This window comes from Siniperca chuatsi, linkage group LG2 (genome assembly GCF_020085105.1).
Source record: "Siniperca chuatsi isolate FFG_IHB_CAS linkage group LG2, ASM2008510v1, whole genome shotgun sequence".
Taxonomy (NCBI): domain Eukaryota; kingdom Metazoa; phylum Chordata; class Actinopteri; order Centrarchiformes; family Sinipercidae; genus Siniperca; species Siniperca chuatsi.
The window spans coordinates 16,580,025-16,604,666 of NC_058043.1; the positions used below are offsets into that span (position 1 = coordinate 16,580,025).

The following is a 24,642-nucleotide window of genomic DNA, read 5'->3' on the forward strand; positions in this document are numbered from 1 at the left end:
AGTGCAAGCAAAATAAGACAAATAAAATAAGTGAAGTAAGTCTGTCCACATTATTAGATTCGGTTATTCAAACCAGATGAGTGTTTGCAGAAATTCCTGTTGGTATTGTTTTTGCATGATTTACGACCCAAAAACTGCAAATTCCCAATTGGCAGATAAGTGATGCCTGTGTACAGCCATAACAAGAGACGGCTCAGCTGATTTGGTTTAGTTGTTAGCAACTGAGCTAATCTCAATGATTCAAGCTGCCCCTGTCTCAGTGGAAAAATACAGCAGTGAAGTGATATACCTTGGATCTTTGTCAGTTTTTCAAGTCAGACGTAAGGTGTGCAGACCAATCTGACAATAATTAGGTCATAGAGGAGCCAAAGGAAAGCTAATTTGTTTCTCACTCTGGTTCTGCTGATGGCATGTTGTTTGCGTAGAGACCCTGCAGTAAACCTAGCTGAGAAGAATATTGATCAGTTAGTTGTTGCTGTAAGCAACTCTTGGGGGAGGGGGCTTTGTGATGGAGAGGTAAGTACCTCACTAAGTTTCTGTTTTACACTGGGCTGCTAAATGCATCACTCTAATTCTAACATGTGCTCTAATAAGTGCAGCTTTCTGATAAGCACTAGCCAGCGAAAACTTTCCATTCCTGATAATCCTGCCAGCTTAAGTTCAACAAATAAATAAACAAAGCTTATGAGCAGTGCCAAATAATCAGCTGAGTAGTTTTGTCTCTGTGCATAACCCAGAGCTTAAGGTTTGACAGTGCTTGTTCTATAAATGTGGAGGAGGCAGAGCTCCTCCACATTTCAGCTCAGATTTCATTGTATTCGTAATTAATCTACTACTGTTCCTAAACATGTCAAGGGAATTTCTTAAAGGAAACAGCCTCGAGATGCCCGGTCAAGATAACGGTCTGATAAAGAAGACTCAGCTGTTGGACCGCGGCCAGTGGGCGAACAAGTTGGAGTTCTTGCTGGCTGTGGCAGGAACCCTGGTTGGGCTGGGAAACCTCTGGAGGTTCCCCTATTTGTGCTACAAAAATGGGGGAGGTAAGTAAGATTCCGATTAAAAGCATAGATATTTTATGCTTTTACATTTACTGTACTGCACAAAGTCAAGCAACTGCACTGAATCTAAATGTAATGTCAACAATAGGGGAAAAATAACCTTGACTCATAAATAGATTAAATTATAAGGAAGTTGCTCATGCGTTTCGCAAAGCTGCTGTTTGTTATTAAATAAATGTTTTTTGTATAACCACATGAAACTCAAAGGACAAAGAAGACCGTTGTTCTTGCCAAATTAGTTGTCATTAATATAGAAAACAGTGTGAGTTGCATTGGTTCACAAATTAAAGCTATGCCTCCCTAAACTCTGCAGCCATATTTCATCAGTGTTTGATCTTTTCAAGGCCACAATCTGTGACTAGATGTTTCAGAGTTTTGGACCAGTTCTTTAAAATGTATAGGACTTGTAAAAGTTAAAATCTGTGCATCCTGCAAATACTATAACAACCCATGTGGCCTAATGCTGTGTCGACATTTTAACATGAGCAAAAATCTTCTTGTAAAATCATAATTGTGTTGAATAGCCCATTTTAACGTGGTATCAATTTTTTTGGGCTTAAAATCGTTGATAAGACAGGAGCAAACAGGAATGATCATCTCTGATGTGACTCATCCTTAGATTTTCCCTGAGAAAACAGAATTTTAATATGCCTCGTTATGTTTCTGTCAGGTGCATTCCTGGTTCCATACGTCTTGTTTCTGCTTGCTTGTGGTATCCCAATGTTCCTCCTGGAGACGGCCATGGGACAGTTCACATCTCAAGGATGCATCACCTGCTGGAGGCACTTCTGCCCCTTGTTTGAAGGTCAGTGTACTAAACAGAACTGCCTTATGTAACTTGTAGTACCTAGTGTGTAAAGATACCCTTAATTCCTACAAATTTCACAATTACAGTTATGTCGATTATATATACAAAAACATATTTTGCAAGGGAAATGTGTCACCCTTTCAAGGCTAAACTTTTTCTTTTGTATGTAAATGATGGATGCTCATGCACATGACATTTAATCTGATGTAATTTGCAGATGAATAAATATCTTAACTTTACAGATACATAAATAACAAAAACTCAAGTATAATAATTTAGTTATTAAATTAATAACAGTATGACTAATTAACTAATTTGATCATTTCAAAAAGCATGTTGATTACAGTCTTTTAATGGGATTTGTTGACATTAAAAACTATGGGATTGTCCGCATTTTTTGTTCATCCTGTGCGTGTCAGGGTGATAATATGAATACCTCCTTGAGTGGTAGGTGGGTGGTGATTAAGAGGATCAAGAGGTGTGACATCTGACCCTCAGGAGAAAATCAACATGTCTACCTGTTAGACCTAACTTTGTTTTGTAAGTGCTTCAACGCTTTTGCCACACTAATGCATGAAAGGGATTTTTTTGGTGGGAATGAAGATTTGAACGCAGTCACCTTCATAAATGGGCAGGATGGAGTTTGGTCTGCAAAGATGAAGATAACGCAGAGCCTGTGTCTGTGACAACGCCCAATCTTTTGCTCTATGGACGACTTTCTGTCTGTTCCTAAAACTCTTTATATTGGACATTTATGGGTCCATCTCAGAGTCAGTACTCTTCTCTGCCAAGTGGTGGTGGTGAGTGCCAGGTTTCTCAACACTCGTTAGTAGGATCAAAAATCTATTGATCAGCAAGATCACGTACTTAAACATATCACCAGTCAGTTAACCATGGTCATGGCAGGTGTGCCAGCTGGCAGAGTGGGAAGAAATTCTACACCTCCAATCTGTGTTAAAAGCTTGCCGATCCGTGCCACGCTCTGAGCAGGATCCACCTGCTTCAGAACAGCTGCACCAGCTAGCACAGCTTTGTCTCCAACCGTGCTTAAATCATGCCCACTCATGCCACAGCCTGCTGTACATGCGTTGTCCACTGATACTGTGAATTGGGAGGTCACATGACCAACCAACAAACCCAGATGGAACTACAACAACAATATGTTCTTCAAGAATACAGATGTTATATATGCTGCAGTGTCATTTTGCCCATCGTTATCAATAATCTACCACTGACTACACCTTGTCTGTCTCCTCAGGGATTGGTTACGCTACCCAGGTCGTGATTGCATATGCTGCCGTGTCATACATCGTCATCCAGGCATGGGCCTTCTTCTACCTCTTCTCGTCCTTCAGCGCGGAGGTTCCATGGGCCAGCTGCAGGAACACCTGGAACACAGGTAGACATGCAGATGCAGAAATGAAGTATGTGCGTGACAGACATCTGTGTCTATGTGTTTTACTTTATATCTTCATTACAGCAGTAATAGAGAAAGGCCCACGAGCCTGGATTTGAATAGCTTGATTGATTGATACATCAAGTGACTGGTTTCACAACAGCCATGTCAATCACAAAAAGGGAAACAGTAAGATAACTTTAACTACCCCAACAGACTCCTAAAAGGATTTACAAAACTGAAACTGTTCCTTCCGGTAGTTCGGTGGGGTGCCTGTGGGTTATATGGTTCATTAGTGTTTTCACTGTAGTCAACCTTCATTTGATGATTTCAGTCAGACTTCTGGTGAATTGGACACATTTTGGGAACAGAGAGAAGCGGAGGGTCCTTCACATCTGAAATTAGTATAAAACGGTGGATTATTTTGTATTTGATGAGTATATAGAACTGTATATCTATTTATCTACACTTTGATCCATTAAAATATCTCCTCCTGTTTCTTTTCTCAGAGTCTTGTGTTGAATTTGGTAGAGCAAACGTGTCATCCAATTGGACAGCAGCTGCGAACGCAACGACGCCTGCAACAGAATTCTGGGAGTAAGTGTAATTCACACCTGTCTTCCTTTATGACTGATGTCACATTTTTTAGGAGGCTAAACTCTAAAGGTGCGTAAGGCACCCTGTTGTTTTTGTATGTTTGTCTTTCTTTGTCTTTCCTCTTTCTGTAAAGAGAGTCTATAGCAGCCTGTAGAACCAACTGGTCACATATTACAAACATTGGTTAGGTCAGTCCAAGAAATTCAAGCACATATTTTTGGGTCTCTGGTGAGCTGCATTTCCATGTTGCTTAGCCCATAATTGTTACTATTACTATTTCTCAGTAATCTCCAATGTAGGCTACCTGTTTACACATTTAAAGCAAACCCTCTAGTGCTATTATCAGTCCAAATGTCAATACACTTATTGATACTGTAACTCTTGAACCTTGCTAGCGGCATGGCTCTAGGGATGGCAATGGCAGTCTGTCGGTCGGTCCACCACTTTGGTCCAAACTGAAATATTTCAACATCTACTTGTTGGATTGGCACCAATCTTTGTACAGACATTCATAGTTAGCAGACAATGAATCGTAATGACTTTGGTGATCCTCTGACTTCTCCTCTAGCACAACCGTGAGATTGTGGTTTTGGCATGGACACTGATGTCCCCCTAAGGATTAATACTAAAAGCTGATTGGTGATCCTCTGACTTTTACTCAAGTGCCACCAACAGGTCAAATCCTTTTGTCTAATACTTTGCCTTGTGACTAAATACTTCCAAACCAATGACATTCTCATCAGCCTTGGCTGTACTTTGTGTTTATTTCTTATTAGCAAATGTTAGTATGACGCTAAATTATGATTGTAAACATGGTAAATATTATACCTGCTTAACATCAGCATGTTACCATTGTCATTTTGAGCATGTTAGCATGGTGACATTTGCATTTAGCTTAAAGCACTGCTGTGCCAAAGTACAGCATCACAGAGCCGCTAGAATGGCTGTAGTCTTGTTTCACATGTCAAGAACAAGTTAAAACTGGCCCAAAAAATATGGTCTGGCCCGTTGCAACTAATTATTTTGGCTGCTATTTTGAGTTTTCCTTCATAATATTCATAATATACACTACATATACACATATTCTTTGTGATGCATCTGTTACAGCCTGTCATCAGAGTTTTAATTCTACAAGTATTTGGCCGTTACATACAAATACATTTGGCAGCAATGACATAAAAATAGGGTGTGAAAGTTATGCTTCTGCTGAGTCATGGTCAACGTTTCTCAATAGATAACATGTAGAACATTCAGCACACTATGAATCCAGTTCAGGCAATAAAAACAGCCACCATTTTGACTTAAAACATATTCTCCTGCAAAGCTGATCCATTTTTCAGTATGTGTTAAAGAATACGCTGGGACAACTTGTTGTGGCTCTGCAGGTGGATTTTCTTTCCCCAAACCATTTGACCACGATTAATGAAGTTGACTTTAATTAAGTGATACTGTTTGAGAAGCAGACTACTCTACACTTGCTGGCCAGCTACACAGAGACAAAAAAATAGAATTACAGTCCTGCGGTTGTATGCCTCCGCCAACCAGTCAAGTTGTAGTTTCAGATGTCCACATCTGTCCAGACTCACATAATGAATGTAGTGAATACTTGGAATGAATTGAATAAAAGGTATAAAGTGTTTTGTCAGGTCACAGTGACTTTGACCTTTGACCACCAAATTCTAATCAGTTCATCCTTGAGTCCAAGTTGACGTTTGTGCCAAATTTGAAGAAATTCCCACAAGGCATTCCTGAGATATTGCATTCATGAGAATGGGACAGACAACCCAAAAACATAATGCCTCTGGCGACGGCTATCGCCGGTGCAGAGGCATAAAGATTACTCATCAATCAATCATACAAAATGAAATAATTATTTTTTTGGTTGTTGTACAGGGCTGTGTGTGCAGGGCATCACTAATGTTAAGTAGCATAATCGGTGCTTAGTTTTGAAGTACTGTCTTCAGGTGTTGTCAGAGAGGGTTAATACTCATTTTCACGTGAAATTAAAAGTGTACTTTTTCACTTGGCCAAAAACAGTTGCTTATTTTCAACTTGAATGTGGTGCAATGTAGTAATAACACCATGGAATCAGTCACATTGGTCAGTCATTCTTCATCATCATAATAACCTTTTTTCTTATTTTATGATCATTATTAGTGGTCTTGAACAAAGTTCCCAGTGTTTTTGTTTTACTGACCCTGTTTTGGCAACTTGCCGTGTTTCTTCCCAGGAGACGAGTATTGGGTATATCTCAAGGGATTGAGGAGGTTGGTAGCCTGAGGTGGGAGTTGGCCTTGTGTCTTTTACTGGCGTGGATCCTGTGCTACTTCTGTGTTTGGAAAGGAGTGAGATCCACTGGAAAGGTAGAAGTCTTTCTTTAGAAAATGACTGGATTGGATTTAGTGCATGTGCGTGTGTGTGTGTTCCTTTCAGTAAAGCATCTGAGGAGGAATTCTATTAAAAACAGTTGGGATTGCATTCATGGGATCTATATGAATTGAAAAGTATTCCCTCATTTGGTGTTTTGATGGTGATGGAGAGCACTGTCTAACACACTGGTCCATTGTCATGCTGGAAGAGACTAATTATGAACCCTTTTTCAAAGTCACTCAGATCTTTCATCAGCTTGATAGGATCATAATTGCGTAATTGTGTCATGCAGTACGCCTGTGTGGAAGCATCAGCATTCATTATATTACTCATTTATTCATTTGTCCTTAAATTTGTCACCAGTCTGTATGTTGTTGAAAGGTAGAATTTTCGACAAGGGGTTGCAGTGTTGTGGTGTTTACACCTACAGTAAATGCATACAGCATAGACAATGGGCCTCATGCAAGAACATTTTTTACTTTTTTCCATGAAGTTTGCTTGTAAGAATATTCCAGGTCAGATTTGGCAAACTATCTTAACTGCACAAACTTATCATAAATGGCTCATTTCATTCTACAGAATGCCACCTGTTCGTCTGGGCAAGTTTCATTCACAAAAATGACATACAAGAGCAAAAAGAACACCGCAGAGCTTTAAGTCCTGCTGTCATAACTCAGCAGACTAAAAGATAACACATTTAGCAGAGTCAGAACATGCATTAGGCGGACATCAAACAATTAGAAAATATTAACACAGCTGCCCAAGACGTGCCATGCCAAAATATGCCAATAAAATAAAAGATGTTGTCGAATCTCTAAGCAAATTGAAAAGCCATGATGAAAATATGGTGAAGTTATTACTTTTACTTATTTTGGCATCATATGTAAACTCTAAGTTCACTCAGATTAAGGCATTGTAATTCTTAAATCATTCGTATGTGCCACTTAAGAACAAATGTGTTTGTATGAATGGTCCTTGCATGAGGGCCATTGATTTGATTTGAATGGTCAAAGATGTTATTCATGACACTGTTAGAAAAGCATTTGATGGTGTAATAACACTTAATGACATTTTAATGTAAGTACAGTGTACCACTGTAGTTGAGGTCAAGGAAAATATTCATGGCACAACTATAATGGTCTCATGATAGCCAATGTCAAAACCAGCCACATATGACAGTTTAATGTAATGTTAACACATAAAGCTAAATAGTTTCTTTAAGTCTGATAATTAGGCCTGCTATGGCATGTTCATGACCGGTTATGTTTTCTTGGTTAATGTCAAGTTGTCACAACAAAGACATCTCAAACAATGTCAACTTTGCATTAAAAATTACACAACTGACTGAATCACACTTAATGTCATAAACATTCATAAAGACTCCTTCAAATAAAGTATCTTTTTGCTGCTTGAAAATTATCTCGGCAGCTTAAGTATGAGAGGTAGAGATTTTAAGTGTGTCATGTTTGATGTTGTGCTTTTAAAGCAACTGCACCTTCAGGAACTAGAAGTTTACAATGTCCCCTTGATATTTACTTTTTACTTTTTACTTTTCTTTTATGTAACTCTGTAGCTGTTCTGTTGCAGCTTCTTGTCAGATTCCAATAATCAACGGTATCTTAAAACATTAAAAGCAGAAACCTGCCTTTGTCTCATGTTGACAGGTAGTTTACTTTACAGCCACTTTCCCCTACGTGATGCTGGTGGTTCTCTTGGCTCGTGGACTCACTTTACCAGGAGCAATGGATGGCTTAGCTTTCTACCTGTATCCTGACCCGACAAGGTTGGTGGACCCTCAAGTAAGTAATAAAGTCAAACATTCAACATAAATACCAAGACAAGCTGCAATCGTCTCCCACCAGAGGCCCAAATACAATACTTCACAATATATACTTGTGCGGCAGTCTCCACTGAAAGTCTACTAATATTTATGTTTTGGCATCTGCTTAGGTTTGGATGGATGCAGGTGCACAAGTTCTTTTCTCTTTTGGGATTTGTCAGGGGAGTTTGACAGCTCTGGGCAGTTACAATCAGTATAACAATGATTGTTACAAGTAAGTGCTCTCTGCTTTTTATTATTTATTATTTAAATGCATCACAAAAACATATGTAGATTGGCCTGAGATTGTAGCTATTAGTTTCTGACATACTGACTTGATCAGGGCTGCAACTGAAGATTATTTTCAATATTGATTAATATAGTGATTATTGTCTTGATAAGTTGGGGGGGTTTTCACAAAAAAGAAGGTCAGATATCAAGAAATATGCCCATTATAGTTTTCTGAGGGTGCTCTTGAAGATGAAAGAAAAATGATAAGAGGAAGTCACTACATGTAGAAATGTTGTATAGAAGTGATTATATAGCTGTATATATATTGCAAGTTATTCTACTGGCATACATGTTGTTGGTAGAAATGTAAGACAATCTCAGTGTAAGATGATGCAGTCTATGTGTTGCTTTCAGCATGTTTTTGCTGTCAGTGTCTTCTTTAATATGGCCACTGGGGGCGCCAGAGTTAGACATTTCTAAATTGGATGAGGTAAAATAGTAAAAGCCTTTATTTAGTCAGGGATGATATTAAAAAATGCAGACCAGTTTCAACCTGCATGTACTCCATCAAGGCAGAATTATTGAAGGACAGATAGTAAAACCTATTTCCATGCAAAGATAATTTGTCAAACTTTAAAATCACTCATCATCGACAGTATATAGATAAATGTCTTACAGCTGCTGCTGTACAAAGACTCTGTATCATTTTCTTCCCAAACTATATTTTGTGTCTTGAGCAGCGAAATGTGTTCCCTTTTACCATTATCTCTATCATGCTATATTGTTTTATTCCCATTGTAACATTTTTACACAATTCCACTAGTTTTTAAAACAGAAAACAAAAATAAAGGAGAGTCATACATTTGCTAAATACGTTTTGTTTGTTTGTTTCCTCAGGGACACATTTGTTCTGTGTTTGGTGAATGGCGGGTCGAGCTTCGTAGCAGGGTTTGCAATCTTCTCAGTTTTGGGCTTTATGTCCTACGAACAAGGACTGCCAATATCCGAAGTCGCCGCTTCTGGTAAGACCACCAACTAATTATAAAGCTCGTAGAAAGGGTTGAGAGTTGTTTGTGCTCACATACTGAGTCTGTGACTGGCCCTGTGGCTGGAAAACATGTGGTTATACTATGTCTAGTTATTTTGAATTTGACACGATAATTTGACACTTCAAGCATGATAATGTACTGCAGGACATATCACTCATCAAGCTACTGAAAAATCAAATCTGATCTTGAAGTGGATCTGTGCTCTTTTCACTGCAAACTGCTTGTTTTCATTCATTTATCTAAAAAAATGTTCATGCTAATTTCAAAGATTAATACACAGTATTTTTTATTGTTCATGGAAAATGGTTACAACACACCTCCTGGATTATCCTTTTCTCTGCTAAAAACATTGCTGATACAGTAATTGCCAAAATTTGTTTCTATGACAACCTTTAATCATACGTTTAAGACCCTTCCTGCCCTTAACCTCTTCAATAAAACTGCTGCTGGTTTCACCATCACTTTAGTTTACATCTGTGAGATTTCTAACCCTTCAGTGCATCTCTTTTATTGGTTGAAGCACCAAGTTTGCAACAATTAATGAGCCACAGGAAATAAAAAATGCCATCAAGTCAATATGATCCACAGTCCTTGTCTGCAGCAATTGGTTAAATCTGCACTTCAAAGAATTTAGGGTATTCTAAAGGCAAAAAGCAGTCCTTTGTGGTAGCTGGAATACAGTGGCAACTGAGTGTATTTTATCTTTTGTTACATTATTACACAATAAGGTGAACCATGTTCTCAAATACAGGACCTGGCTTGGCATTTATTGCCTATCCACGTGCAGTAGCCATGATGCCTTTACCTCAGCTATGGGCTATATGTTTCTTTGTCATGGTCATCTTGTTGGGTGCAGATACTCAGGTGAGATAAAAACATATTTGCAAAAAGCAGTTATAAATCCTCCGTTTAGTTGTTTTATTTAACCTTTGTTGATTACAGACAGTAGCTTTTTGTTTTCAGTTTACTCATTGGTCTGTGTCTCTGGCAGTTTGTGAGTCTGGAGTGCCTGATGACCTCGGTGACAGACATGTTCCCCACTGTGTTTCGAAGAGCTTATCGTCGAGAATTGCTGCTGCTTTGTCTGTGCTCTGTTTGCTTCTTTCTTGGCCTCCTTCTCGTCACAGAGGTGAGAACTCTAGTTAGTCTGTTCGCAATGAATAAAAGCTTGCCTGTGTACTGTCCAAAAACAGGCCAAAACGGATAACTCCCCCTTTTTTTACTTACAATCTGTCCTGGACCTATAACACGCTGAATTGCTTTAGTCCTAATCTAATTTTCATTAAGCAAAATTTAATTTGTACAAGAGTGTTATTCTTGTGTTTGATGTGCAGTAACAATCGACCTCTATCTTCCTGCAGGGAGGCTTATATTTCCTTCAACTTTTTGACCATTATGTTTGCAGTGGCAACAATCTTCTCCTTCTTTCAGTGTTTCAGTCGATAGCCATTGGATGGATATATGGTGAGTCGTGACAGTTATCCTGCATTAATATACTTGATGCGGGTTTTATTTTTATGCCTGTTGAAATTATCTTCATTCTACCAAATTATTAGAAGTTTTAAAGTGTTTTATAAGGTTTGGTCCTGGTTAAAAAATCTTTTGATAAAAAGCAAATACAAGTCCACTTTATACTATGGCATGCATTCCTTGTTATAAGTTACTAAAAAGCCTTTATTCAGTGGTTAGTCATGTTTTTTGACTAAAGTAAAGTCAGACAATTGATGTAACCAGTGAAGGACACCATGCTGTGTGAAGCACAGATCAGAGCCACTGACTTGTTTATTACTGGATGCTTATAAATAAGCTACACTTTATAAATAAGCTACACTTGGCAGTTCATGCACTATTACTTTATACCATATTATTATCATCAACAGGTAAACCCACTTTGTACTTCACACTTATTTTATTTTATACTTATACCCACTTGGTACTTAATTTATTTTCTGACCTGTATTATAGTTTTTTTGCTTAGTACTTCTATTCCTGTGTGCACTGATGTGATAGTGAGCTGCTGTAGCAAAAGAGTTTCCCCTCAGCGATCAATAAAGTATTTGAACTGTTGGTTCAATTCAGGTTGGTGTCAGTAAAAGCTCAACTGGGGTAGATAAAGAAACAGTTAGGTACTGGCTCAGCAAACTTTTAATAAAACCAAAAAAAGCACCAGTGTAATGCCTAACTTGGCTTACCACACTCACCACATATGATTATCTATTGGATTTGGACCATCTCTCTCCCTTATTACCTGTCACCTCCCTCTACTATCGCTATCTAATGAAGGCATACATGCTCCAAAAACATTATCTAAAACGTTTCCTAATACCTTATAGACAGCATTCTTTTTTGTTGAATATTTAAAAGGCACAAAACTTAAACTATAATTCCCAAAGTGATTGACAGGTATTTGAATACAAGGACTAACACAAGCTTCAGGAAAACAGTCCCTACTAATACTGATATTAGTATCGGTACATACTTTGTCCTCATTTTAATTCCTAAGTTCTCTTTTACGTTCAGCTTTGTTCCCTCCATCACTCATGTTTAAGCTTATTTAAGCTTGAGGCACATTAGATCTTCTTGAGTAGGGGTTTGTGGTTAGGGTGAGATTTGATATGGTGTGATAGGCGGTGCTGTCAACTGATTAACCTGATTAGGTTAAATGTCACAATTGTAACACTAGCATCTACAATAGGTACTCTTAAATCCCACCTCAAAACCCACTTCTTCCTGTTTGCTTTTTGGCCTGCATATTTAGTTTTTATATCCCAGTGTGAGTAAAATGTCGATGTTGTCATTTCTAACGCTACAAGTCTTTTTGAAAATTTGTGCAGCACTTTAGATGTGTCATTTTTTAACGTGCTTTATAAAGTGACCTGACTTGATGTCTGTGTGCATGTGACCTTGAAAGTATTAGTGTAACTGTACAGATAATAAGGCCATTCTGCATAATGAGTACTTTTATTTTTGGTAGTTTAAGTATATTTTTAAGCTAATACTTTTGTACTTTTACTTAAGTAAGATTTTGAATGCAGAACTTCTAATTATAACAGAGTATTTTTACACTGTGGTTTTGCTACTTTTACTTAAGTAAAAAATCTGAGTAGTACTTCCACCACTGGTGCAAGTAACGTCTCCACACTGCATAAACTTAATTATAAAGCAATGATTTATTAATATTAGACATTATAATAGACATTAACACTGTGAATGATATGATGTAACTGAAACAGCTACAGTATACTCGATTGGCTGCCAGTACTGTCGTTATTAAGAAGAATATTCAGTCAGTCAGGTGTTGACACTTTGATGCTGTTGAAAAACATCATTATGGTTATTTGTAAAATAACTTTACAGCTTATGATTATTTGCACAATAACTGTATCTATGTGTCTTTACAGCTAAGCAGTACATTTTTATAACTTGCAGTTTTCTTTCTTGTATGCAGAGAGAACCACTCTATATACTGTATATTTGACTAATTTGACGATATTTCATTTACAACTTGTTGATCATGATCCTCAAATCTGTATAACATGAAAACACAAATTGCAAAACTTGTTATGCTATTTGTGTTTTGATATATATTTAAATAAGGTAATAAGCTAAAGTGTTCTAACTACTGTTTCAGGTGACTGTGCAGAATGCATTTTCATTTCTACAGATTTGAAGTTAAAACAGGCTATTATTTTTATTTATTTTTTGATTACCAGGTGCAGATCGTCTCTATGACAACATTGAAGACATGATAGGTTATCGTCCATGGCCACTAATGAAGTATTGCTGGCTTTACATTACCCCTGCTGTTTGTCTGGTGAGTGAAATAGAGTTTCATGAACAAATGAAATTTTAAGCAGTTTTAGTCTCTAGTCTTTAGTTTTTTTTGGTCATTAACCTGACATTTTTGCTTGTGCTCACACAACAAATTCAACGATGTTTTGATTTTAATCAATCAGAGGTATCAGTTTGGAAGGATAGGGACACTTTTTTCTTTGTTACTCAGTGTGAAAAGACAGGTGTATTTTACAGAACAAATATTGCCTACAGTGAGGTGATGCAGAGAGTAAGTAAGAAGGAGAATCATATAGCCACCTATGTGTTTATTGTATATAATCCAGGAAAGGGGGGGCTGAAAAGTGCAAACAATGAAACTCAGCCGTGTTCAACGTGAGGGCAGCAATTCAAATAAGACATGGCAACGATTTTCCTGTCACAAAGATTTTTTTAGACTGGTCTTATGCCAGTTTTAATTTATCTCTTAGTCTAATGTAAGATAGACAAAAATAAAGACGTTGAGAAAGAAGGCTACTGGAGTGAAGGGAGTTGAGTGGTTTGATGGGGTTGCTTGCAGTGGTGGAAGAAGTACTCAGATCTTTTACTTAAGTAAAAGTAGTAATACCACAGTGTAGAAATACTCTGTCACAAGTCCTGCATTCAAAATTTTACTTAAGTAAAAGTACACAAGTATTAGCATCAAAATATGCTTAAAGTACCAAAAGTAAAAGTACTCAGTGGCTAATTTTAACTACTTGATATACTGCCACGTAGCTTAATCTATAATAATACATCATAATATATAGGTTGATTTATATTTTGTATTAATAATTTTAATATCTTAATTTTAAGATTTCACAAAATCAGAACTAAGCAGCAGAGCCGAAACCATGAAAAAACCTGCCCAGACCAAAAGTATGTGGACAGGGGTGCCACAATAGTTTTGGCTATATAGTGTAAATGAAAACACACCACAGTATACTAGTGAATGATTCATATGTGGGTTACATTTATGGAGAACACTTCCATGAGTAAACATAACATTCTTGATAAACTGGACTACACTGAGGCCTGAGTAGACTGGTCTGGACTGGTGGTGAAAGTCAGTGTCAGTTAGAGGTTTTGGTATATATATATATATTTCTTTTTTTATTTATATATTTTTTCTCCTGTCAGGGTACCTTCATGTTTTCAGTGGTGAAATACAAGCCTCTCAAGTTCAACAAAACCTACATCTACCCTACCTGGGCTTATGCTTTGGGCTGGTCCCTTGGACTGTTCTGTGTTTTACTGGTTCCTCTGTGGGTCATCTTTAAAGTTACTTACATGAAAGGGACGATATGGCAGGTATGTACTCAGTAAAGAAAAATAAATATTATGAAAACACGATTAAAGTCTTATGTGATCTAGATCTGACACAATTAGTCAATAATTGACCAGTTCCAGCACTTCAAATGTGAATATTTGCTAGTTTCTCTTAGTCTTCTATGATAATAAAAATAATATCTTTAGGTTTTGGACTGTTGGCTGGACAAAACACACAATTTAAGTATGTCGACTTGAGCTATTTTTCACTATCTTCAGACATTTCATAGACCAAACGATTAATCAAGAAATTTGTCATCAGATTAATCGATAATGAAAATAATCATTACAATGTTAGATCAGTTTATATTAATATGAAATCTTTTTATATGTAAATAGTTTGTGATTTAAGCCTTATTCTTGCCTTAGTACCTTTGCTCCTTTAATTTGCTTTAAATAAACCTAACTTTTGAGCTGTGACGCAGAGGCTGGAGTAAGTCTACAAGCATTTTTTGATAGTTTACACTTTCAACTTTGTGTCATGTCTAATAGTTTGATTTTGTTGTCATTTTAGTAATAATTTACATAATAAAGTGTACTTTCCGTTTCATAGCTTTAATTCTTGCTTATTTTAATTAGTTAAGACTTTGTCTGAGAACAAAGGAATACAGTAAAACTGTGTGGTTGCCTGTGTACTTTGACCTAATTAACTGAAGGACGCAGAGTCCCTTACAGCTGTGAAAACTGAACATATCCAAACAAATTTGTCTTACTATTCTTAAGTAAATAAATAAGCATTATTTATATAGCACTTTTCAAAACAGCGGTTTCAAAGTGCTTCACAGTTAATAAAAATGTATAATAGTACACAGCATGAAAACACAAAAACATACTCAACAATAAAAGCACTATAACAAGCAAAGCAATGCATAATAGTACTCAGAAATGCATAATTGTACACAGCATAAAACAGCAAGTGAAAACTACAATTTATAAAATGGAAACAAAACAAATACTCAATGATAAAAGCAATATAACAAACAAAACTAAATTAAAAGACACATGAAACCAATAGGAATTGCAAGCAGCGAACTTATAAAAACGCCAGCCTATACAAGTGGGTTAAAAGGCACAAAACTCAAACTTAAGTTTTTTAAAATGCGGTACAGACTCAGCTGACCTGACCTGAGGATCTTGAACTGAATTTTTAAGCGTTCAGGAAGCTAATGTAGTGGGCCAGAATGGGGATAATGTACTCTCTTTGCTGGGTGTCGTCTGCTTAACAATGGTTGGCAACGACCTTAAACTGACAAATAATATGACCAAGGGGGAGCATGTACATGCTGATCAAGATGGGACCAAGGATTGATCCTTGTGGAACCCCACACGACATATGAGCTGACGATGAGACAAAATCATCAATAGTCACCCTGAAAGATCTCTCTGTAAAATGCACTTCCATCTATGCCGACTCAGTGCTTTAGTCTATCCAGCAAGATGGTATGATCGACGGTGTCAAAGGCGTCAGACAAGTCTAACAATACTAAAATGGAGAGATGGCTAGAATCTGCATTCATAAGAAGATTGTTAGTGACTTTCAGCAGAGCAGTTTCGGTACTATGCAGTTGACATAGTACTGCACTGCACTTCAATAGTCTGTCTAATGTGAACTGACTGGCTGTTGTATCACCATCCTGTTTCTACAGAACCTCCGGCAGCTTTGCCACCCTGAAAACAAGATGCACAGCACAGCAAAGCAACCTGAGCAATGCCCTTTGAACCCAGACAACCCTACACCTGCTGCCAATGAATACAAGGGAAGTGGTGGAGCTGAGATGGAGATGCAAATGTGAGAAGCTGAACATTTTTGATAGGGTTTAAAATGTGATATTTTTATTTTAAACTCCAGGTTTTACAAGCTAAGCATTTTTAAGAAATTATGAAAAGCAATAAAATTCGGAAGACTTCCAACTCTACTGGGTTACCACATCAGGTCTGCAACCTGCACAATAAGCAGTGAGTCTTGTGTCACTGTAAGATGTCTGTGCTGTAGACCTACATTGTAAACATACAGTATTGAGAAGACAAAGTTTTCAAAGTTTTTAAAAGCTATTTTCAGATAAAGCAAACCTTCAATGTGTGTGATTAAGTTAAGTTTTTGAATGCCACCTCCATAGAGGATCAGGAGATGCCAATCTCGATCATCACTGCCCACTAAGATGCACTGATGCCACAGATTTTTAGGCAATCCCACCCCCCTAAAAATGAAAAAATAAAACAAAATTTAAAAAATCTCCAACTCCAAAGGGAGCTGATGTATTCATTAATGCAGAATGCATTTATAAGGAATTCATATAAGTGATAAATGTTCCCTATTCATTCTTTGCTAAGCTTACCGGTATATATATTTAAAATAGTTTACCTTATACATGTCCAGAAGCAGGAAATTTAAATTTAAGTATAAATTTTATCTGTATTATCTGGCTCTATTAGCTTTATGTTATATATTTTTATGTTGTTGCATTTATTTACCTACATATCTGTTATTAAATTCACCAACCATTTGTTATAATACAGTGGGGACCATAATCCTGAGTCTGCTAACTACAGTACAGACAGTACAGTCTACATTTTGCTTTGCTGTGTAAACTGATTGCCAATCCCACCACACTCCTCACATCTCACTGAATGATGTGATTTATTTACGGGTCTTCACACTCACAGTTTATCATATGGAGAAATGTTTGAGTGGATTAATTGTGCAGATTGATATTCTGCTTAAAATAATACAACAGACTTAACAGACTTACTAATACTGTTTTTGTGTGGCACATTGAGGTTGTTACCCCTTGATAAATGCTTGCTCTGCTTAGTAGGTTGTTACTGACAAGTTGAATGTATAGAGTAGCAAAGTGAGCCTAATTTCAAGTGTCCAGGGTTCCAGAAGTAAAAGTCATATTTATTTTCTGCATAGAAATGTGAGGTCCAAGGCTTGGATGGGCATGAAATTCTCCTGTTTGAATCGGTACAAAAATTCAGTTAAAAAGTAAAGCTTAAAAAGACAAATTTAAAAGAGTGTGTTCATGAAAACTTCTTGAGAGAAGTCCCAGACCCCAGTGTTTCTATGTTGACGAACACTGAAGTTAAAATAAAATAAAAATTTTCAAATATGAATTTAAAATGGGGAAATATTTCTGGAACCCGCACCTCTGACTACAGGAAATGTATCGTTTGACAGATGTTAGAAAAGTCTTCAGTTAATGTTGTGCAAACAAGATATTCAGATATATTTCAATGTCATACATGCAACATTTTTAGTAGGCAACTCAGACTTTTGGCCCCCACTGTAGTTGTTTTTTATTAATGTTGTCTAGAAAATTGGAAAATTGACTTTGAATTCTTGGCTACGTCAAAGATGTATTGACAGGAGAGCGAAGGTGGTTCACTAAAACTGCTGAAGTAACAACATTCTCAGACATAATGTGTATTATGTCAAAATGTTGTAAACACATTGTACCTGAAGTACAAATCAATGCAATAACTGCAACAGCTTCACTGTTCATAATAGGACTTGCAAGCTGGTTTCCATGGAGAGTTTGCTACTCAAATAAATTCACGATGTTACTGATTTCATATTAGAGGAGCTCCTTCAGGTCGGCTTTTTGAGTTCTTCCAGTCTTATTGTGTATCTTTGACAGCAGTCGTTGCTCTCACTGACTTATTTTAGCATATTGCAGTTAATGCTGTTCCCACCACCAGTAAATCACAAAAGTGCACTTTGTCCGGTTACTTAATGTGGACTTTGTATAAGCAATGTAAAACTGTTTTTTTGTCAAATTATATCCGTGCTATGAGAAATCAATAAATGTTGTTTTATATTGTGCTGATTTTGAATTCATTCTGAATTGTTTATACACTCTATATTTAAATTCACTTTGTTTTTTTATTGTATAGTGTCCCTGACACAACTAAAAGCACTTTGCTATACATTTTCCTACACTGAGTTCAGGAGGAAGCTAAACAAATAGCTCATTCATACCTTTGACTAAATAGCACACAGGTGTTTTAATTAGCTGCACCTTCCCTAATTTCCTGTACTTTTCATTCTGTTTGAATGTCTTATACATTTTAACTACTACATTAACCACCTCAGAATATTTTTCTTATTGTTCATTCATTCTCTATCAAGCCAAAGTCAGCTCCAGTAATTTGAGATATTCAGGTCTGTGTGTGTTTAAGTATTGGGGCTGATGTGTTGTTATTTTCGATATTTGTTTGGTTTTCAGGCACTTCCGTATTATTAAGTGTCAAGTTGGATTCATCAGAGCCACAGCTATATCTAACTTGTAAATACCGCTCATGTCAACATCCAAGTCGTAATTACGATTTTCCCGAAATATCCAATATCCTTAGTGCTTAATAATACGGAACTGCATGAAAAGGCAAACAAATGTCGGCCAAAGTTCGTCATTCAAGGTAATTAAACTCAATTGTATTGCATGTATTGCTACAGTATGTTGTCAATGCACAGTATTTTCAACCCCCCATACAACTCTGCAATCATACAAACGTTTTGAGTTGTGTAAAAGATGTGACCGCTCCAAGTTGTAGCCTACACATGGGGGTTGTTTTCCATTTCTACCATCTCTCCCATGTGACGTAAATGCGGCATCAGTGCTGAACAGCTTTACTATCCGTCTCCTTTGTCAATTCACAATTAAAGCCCCTCGCACACACTCAAACACAGGTGTTTTCACTTATTTTGCCTGATTAGACCTCTTGTCAGGACTATCTGGACATGTACAGACTGTGTTTGATTGACATCTCCGCACTCTTTTGATATTATTTGTTGCATCAGTCAGGGCCGGACAGTTTACACCTGACGCATACTCCAAGTGTAGCTCCTCCTAAGTTCATCTTGAAAAGGGGTCTAATTAGACAGAATATTTTAAAACACCTGCAGTGAAGGTGTGAAGGGCCTTTAATTGCACATTCAAGCATGTATTATCATGAATAGTATACTGACCTTCAACATCATTAGACCTTTCATTAGACTTTTTGACTTGTCAATCACAGGTGTAACTAATAACACTAATAATGGCTGCATTCCATTTAAGTGCACCAGTGCCAGGACTGCATGCTGGCTTATGTGGACATCTAAATGGACTGAATCCATCATTACTAGTTACACCTGTGATTTTCAAAATAGCCTTATAGGTCAGTTGGCCTCCTTCACACATCACCAGTTTAAAAAATGTACCTCGTAAGGAAGGGAGCGTGAGACTGAGGTATCATTACTAGAACTTGAAAGAAGAACTGGGAAACATTAAAACTAACAAACTGTGGCAGGCATAATCCCCTACCGTCTTAGGACAAGCTCTCGACCTGCAGATGACCTTCCAGTGATGGCAAAGGAAATGACAGGCATCAGTGCCTCACTGCATGTCCCAGATGATGGAAAAAATGGCAAAATGTAAAGAAATGCCAATAAATTCCATGTTGAATTAGTGATCTTTAGAGGTGCTGGAGGGCAGGTTTTTTGTTTTTTTTTTACTTTTGAACATTGCCAGGCTGTTTCCACTTGTTTCTAGTCTCAGTGCTAAGCTAAGCTAACCAGCTCCTGGCTGGAAAGACATGGGGAGTGGTAACAATCTTCTCATCTCACTCTGCAAGAAAGCGAATAAGTGTTTCCCAAAATGGCGAACTATTTGACTTTAAACAGAAAAGTGTGGTTGCATTGTTGTTAAGATATTTTTATTTTATTTGGAGAGTGTTGAGCATGGGAGTCGACTTTTGGATCAATGTGTGACAAAATAATCTCAACTCAGAGATGCACTTAGCATCTTTTTCAAGCTAAAACAAAAGCTACTAAGTGAGTTTTCATCTGTTGCCTAATGCAACCAGAGGCTTGTAAGGCTTTTAAATAAAACTGTTTACTTTTAGAGAAAGATTATCAACAGGCTTCATTAATGCTGACCTCAGTGACCTCTTCTGTACAAGTTCACCTCTGCAACATCTGGAGCTCTTCACGTTCCTCCCCTTTGTCCTTTCCTCAGTGAAGACGAGAGGTCTTTCTAACTGAACAAAAGACCTTTCTAACCTGAACAAACACAGTGACAGGGCATGAAGGGCCTTGGTCAGGGAGGTGACCAAGAACCCAATGGCCACTGTAATACTTTTGAAAAAAAAAAATAAAAATAAAAATGTGTCAAGAATAAAGTAAATTTATCAATCCTAAATTAAATCTATAACACAATAAAGTGGGTAACAAGCGATGGGGTATCAAAACCTTTAGAAGCCTCGATACTTTGAGCTGTGCAACTATTGTTTTCTTCCTTAAAATGCTTGTGAAACTATTTTGTCACTTTACAACTGTGACTAGTGAATGCAACGTAAAATGTAACCCAGAGCAGTCAACCAATCAAACTGTCAAACTAACAGCAACACCTTATCAGGCCTGTGGTCTCATTTATAAAAATGTTCTTAGATTTATACTTGAACTTAGTCTTGAGATCATTTCCAACAGTGTGCTTACGTTTGATTCATAAAAGATACCGAGCATAAAAAACCTTGCTAAGGCAGGTTCTAAAAACCCAAAGATATTCAGTTAACTGTAAAGACCAAGAAAAGCAGCAAATTATCAAATTTATTAACCTGGACCTTTTATATTTTTAGCATTTTTGCTTGAAAAATTACTTAAATGATTAATCAATTATCAAAGTAAAGTAAATTTTTTTTGTCAATCAACTTATTGACAAATAGTTGCTGCTCTACTTTATAGTGATACGTAGCTAGGTTTGAATTTTTGTCTGTTCCTCTAACCTTTCATTTAGTACTAGTAATACTGTCACGGATTGATAATTTCCATAGGCTAGCCATGTTATACAATTGAGAAACATGAATCCTAAACATTGAAACATTTAACAAACATTTATTTTTTTTAAAAAACAGTGTAAAAAAACAAAAACAAAAAAAACAACAGTATTTGTTTAATTGGGTACACTAGCTCTGACTATTTTGATATCATCAACTGGCCGATCTTGACCACTTGTCTCTACCATCCCAATCCGGTTCAGCACTCCCATCCCCTGGCATACTCTTCCAAAGATAGTGTGCTTTCCATCTAACCACTGAGTGGGTCCGAGAGTGAAGAAGAACTGGCTTCCGTTTGTGTCTGGTCCTGCATTAGCCATCGCCAGAATACCGGCACCTAATAGACACACATGAAATGAGAGGATCACAATTTGATGACTTTTCACTGTTACAAGTATCACACAAATATTAAATGTTAGGAATGTGTAACACTAAGTTTTAATCAGATTTCACATCAAGAAATCCTTGAGACAAAACCACAACATTAATTTTAGCATAACATTTGGGATACGTCAACTTTAATAAAATTATTTGAATATCCACTCAGTTACCAGTTTATTAGGTACATCTAGCTAAAAGTAATGCCATTAATACAACAGCCCTGCTAGTTCAATCATTGTAAAGTGTGCAGGAGCCTTTTTTTTTAATTTAACAACCTACATTTATCTCCTTGACATCTCCCAACTGGTATTCAATTGGGATTTTCCCACTGTGATTACCTGTGAATTTTAGTACTGGGTTCAGCTCATCTTCAAACTGTTTACCAAATATGGAGGCACCTCCGCGACCTGTTAGGGCAACAAAGATCAGTAAACTACAGATATACTCTCAAGTGAGGTAACTGAACAAGACAATATACAATTATGAACATGTCAGGCTTTATTTGAACAGACTGGTGTTTTACCACTGAAATCTTTTTCCCATGTGACCTTCAGACTGTGAGATTCAATATTGCTCCGTCTATGTTTCACACTCGTTTTGCAAAAGAGCTCACGTTTGCTTTGTCTATCTGTCACTGAAAACGCATTAATAATCCAAAGTGAATGTGATTGATAAATTGCCAAACAAATGTATGAGCATGAGCTACTACATGTGATGTAAGGCATGGTGTGAAATATATTTAAATTTAAAAATAAAAATTAAGCATTTTTATAGAGACAATGTTGAAAGGCTCTACACTCCCGATTAAAGCATACATTAAACCACAAGGCCCACAAAATACACAGAGGTTTGGTTGAGACGTAAGCCACTAAATACACTACATGGCCAAAATATATAGACACTCTGAACATTACACACACATTTGGAACTTGGCTGCAGGCATTTGCTCCCATTCGGCCACATGGGCATTAGTGAGATCGGCCACTGATACTGGGCAATACGGCCTGGCTCACAGATGGCATTCAAATTCAGCTTAAAGGTGTTGAATGGGGTTGAGGTCAGGGCTCTGTGTAGACCAGAGTCTAGCTCTTTCACACCAAACTCGTAACACAATTTCTTTATGTTGGCCTTCGAAACAAGAAAGGACCTTTCCCAGCTGTTGCTATAAAGTTGGAAGCACCCTATTTTCTAAAATATTATTGTGTGCTGTAGCATAAGATTACCCAGTAACGCTTTATTTTATGGGCCCATTTCCTTATAATTTCCTAGTATTTTCTTGAAAGTTTCCTTGAAAGAACTATATAATTTGGCAGAAATTATAGTGAAAATGGGACATTTTTTGAGTTCAGGTAGTCTTGAGTTTATAAGCAGTTGTTGATTTCCAGAGAAACATCCTGGGAAGAACTGCTCCATTTAAATCATCCTTTATTAATTTTTCAAACTGAATTTTATGCTTGCCTGTAGACAAATTTCACATTTTAACATGTTTAGTCAGTTTTATTTATAAAGCCCAATATCACAAATTTGCCTCACGGGGCTTTACAATCTGTATATTCAGCTGACTCTACTGGTTATACTAATGGGAAGTGTTCGAATTTAACACTATTATGACCTATAATTAGTGCCAAATTGCATAGTTCCTTCCAGTAAACTTTCACTAGCCCAAACCATGTCCCTGTCTGGAAATATAGTGTATGTGATGAACCCACCTGTTCCTGTAGGGTCTCCTCCCTGCACCATGAAGTCTTTGATTATTCGGTGAAACTTTGTGTTGTTGTAGTAGCCTCTTCTGGCCAGCTCTGCAAAGTTCTTGCAAGTCTTTGGTGCATGTTCCCAGTACAGCTCCAACACAATCGTCCCCATCCTGCAATACACTTTCAGTATTAGCAACGTTATCCAGTGTCTTTGAGCAGCACGGACTTTACTCTATACTCTATCTATACTCAGCAGCACCCTGACGGGGTGCTAAAGATTATTCAAAGCCATAGAAGACATTTCGGTATCGGACAAGTGAGCAAGCCCAACGCTTAGTTAGCATCACCAAACAGCTAACGTTAGCTAAGTTAGCTGACTTCACGTTACTGAGAGCTAGCTAAGTTAGCATTCAAACTCACGTCGTGTCCAGAGCGACTGTTGGCGGCTGCCATGTGTCTGGAGGTATCCCTGACATTATCACTCCAAACAGTACCCTCCAGTAGTCTTTAAACAAATCTGTTTGAATAAAAAGCAAGTGCTTTATCAGCCTAGGACATTCATTCAATTCATTTCATGGAGAGTTTCTTCTTCTGTGGTTGGTTGCCGCTCATTTCCTCTGCGGAAGTCAGCAACAATTGACTGCCCTCTACTGGACAGTTAAGTAGCCTACTATTTTGTAGTACTTGTACTTTACTTGAGTATTTCCATTTTCTGCTACTTTATACTTCTCCTCCACTACAATTCAGAGGGAAATATTGTACTTTTTACTCCAGTCCACCACATTATTTTTTTTATCTTTAGTTACTAGTTTATTTGCAGATTCAGATTAATAATACAAAATATAAACAACAAATATATTATGATGTGTTATTATCGGTTAATGTAAGACTTTATTGATTCCACGAGCTGCAGCTGCATTACCAGCTGCAACATTAAAGTGATGTACACATTAACGCTTGTGTTCACGATTGTGAAATGGGCCGTTCTGCATAACGAGTACTTTTACCTTTGGTACTTTAAGTATATTTTGATCCCAATACTTTTGTACTTTTACTTGAGTAAATTTTTGATTGCAGGAATTTTACTTGTAACAGAGTATTTCTACACTGTGGTTTTGCTACTCTTACTTAAGGAAAATATCTGAGTCTGACTTATACTATGGCCTATTTTGCAGTTACCTTTTTTTTACTATGCCTTCCTTTTTTACATCCATCATACAGGATTAAAACATTTCAGGATTGCAATGAGGAAAATAAAATCAATCAAAATCAATTAAAAAAATAATA

The 24,642-nt window shown here is 37.1% G+C and overlaps 2 protein-coding genes across 4 annotated transcripts; one reads left to right on the plus strand and one right to left on the minus strand.

The window, feature by feature from the left end:
* Positions 1-167: 167 nt before the first annotated feature.
* slc6a11a (solute carrier family 6 member 11a) lies at positions 168-18,294 on the plus strand. Of its 3 annotated transcripts, XM_044172683.1 has the most exons (15): positions 183-516; positions 870-1,040; positions 1,729-1,863; positions 3,125-3,265; positions 3,772-3,859; positions 6,090-6,222; positions 7,894-8,028; positions 8,180-8,283; positions 9,177-9,301; positions 10,080-10,192; positions 10,320-10,457; positions 10,690-10,792; positions 13,042-13,142; positions 14,279-14,449; positions 16,114-18,294. In XM_044172683.1, the coding sequence occupies exons 2-15, from the start codon at positions 884-886 to the stop codon at positions 16,258-16,260; spliced, it is 1,791 nt and encodes a 596-aa protein (XP_044028618.1). In that variant the 5' UTR covers positions 183-516; positions 870-883; the 3' UTR covers positions 16,261-18,294. The 3 variants fall into 3 exon arrangements, with proteins under 3 accessions (XP_044028626.1, XP_044028618.1, XP_044028610.1); XM_044172691.1 differs by lacking the exon at positions 13,042-13,142 and having other exon boundaries at positions 168-516; positions 16,114-16,249; XM_044172675.1 differs by lacking the exon at positions 183-516 and having other exon boundaries at positions 669-1,040.
* Positions 18,295-21,322: 3,028 nt separating this feature from the next.
* ppil1 (peptidylprolyl isomerase (cyclophilin)-like 1) lies at positions 21,323-23,983 on the minus strand. The gene is made up of 4 exons (XM_044172758.1): positions 23,776-23,983; positions 23,371-23,525; positions 22,000-22,068; positions 21,323-21,617 (listed from the first exon to the last, which is right to left on the minus strand). The coding sequence occupies exons 1-4, from the start codon at positions 23,829-23,831 to the stop codon at positions 21,397-21,399; spliced, it is 501 nt and encodes a 166-aa protein (XP_044028693.1). The 5' UTR covers positions 23,832-23,983; the 3' UTR covers positions 21,323-21,396.
* Positions 23,984-24,642: the final 659 nt, after the last annotated feature.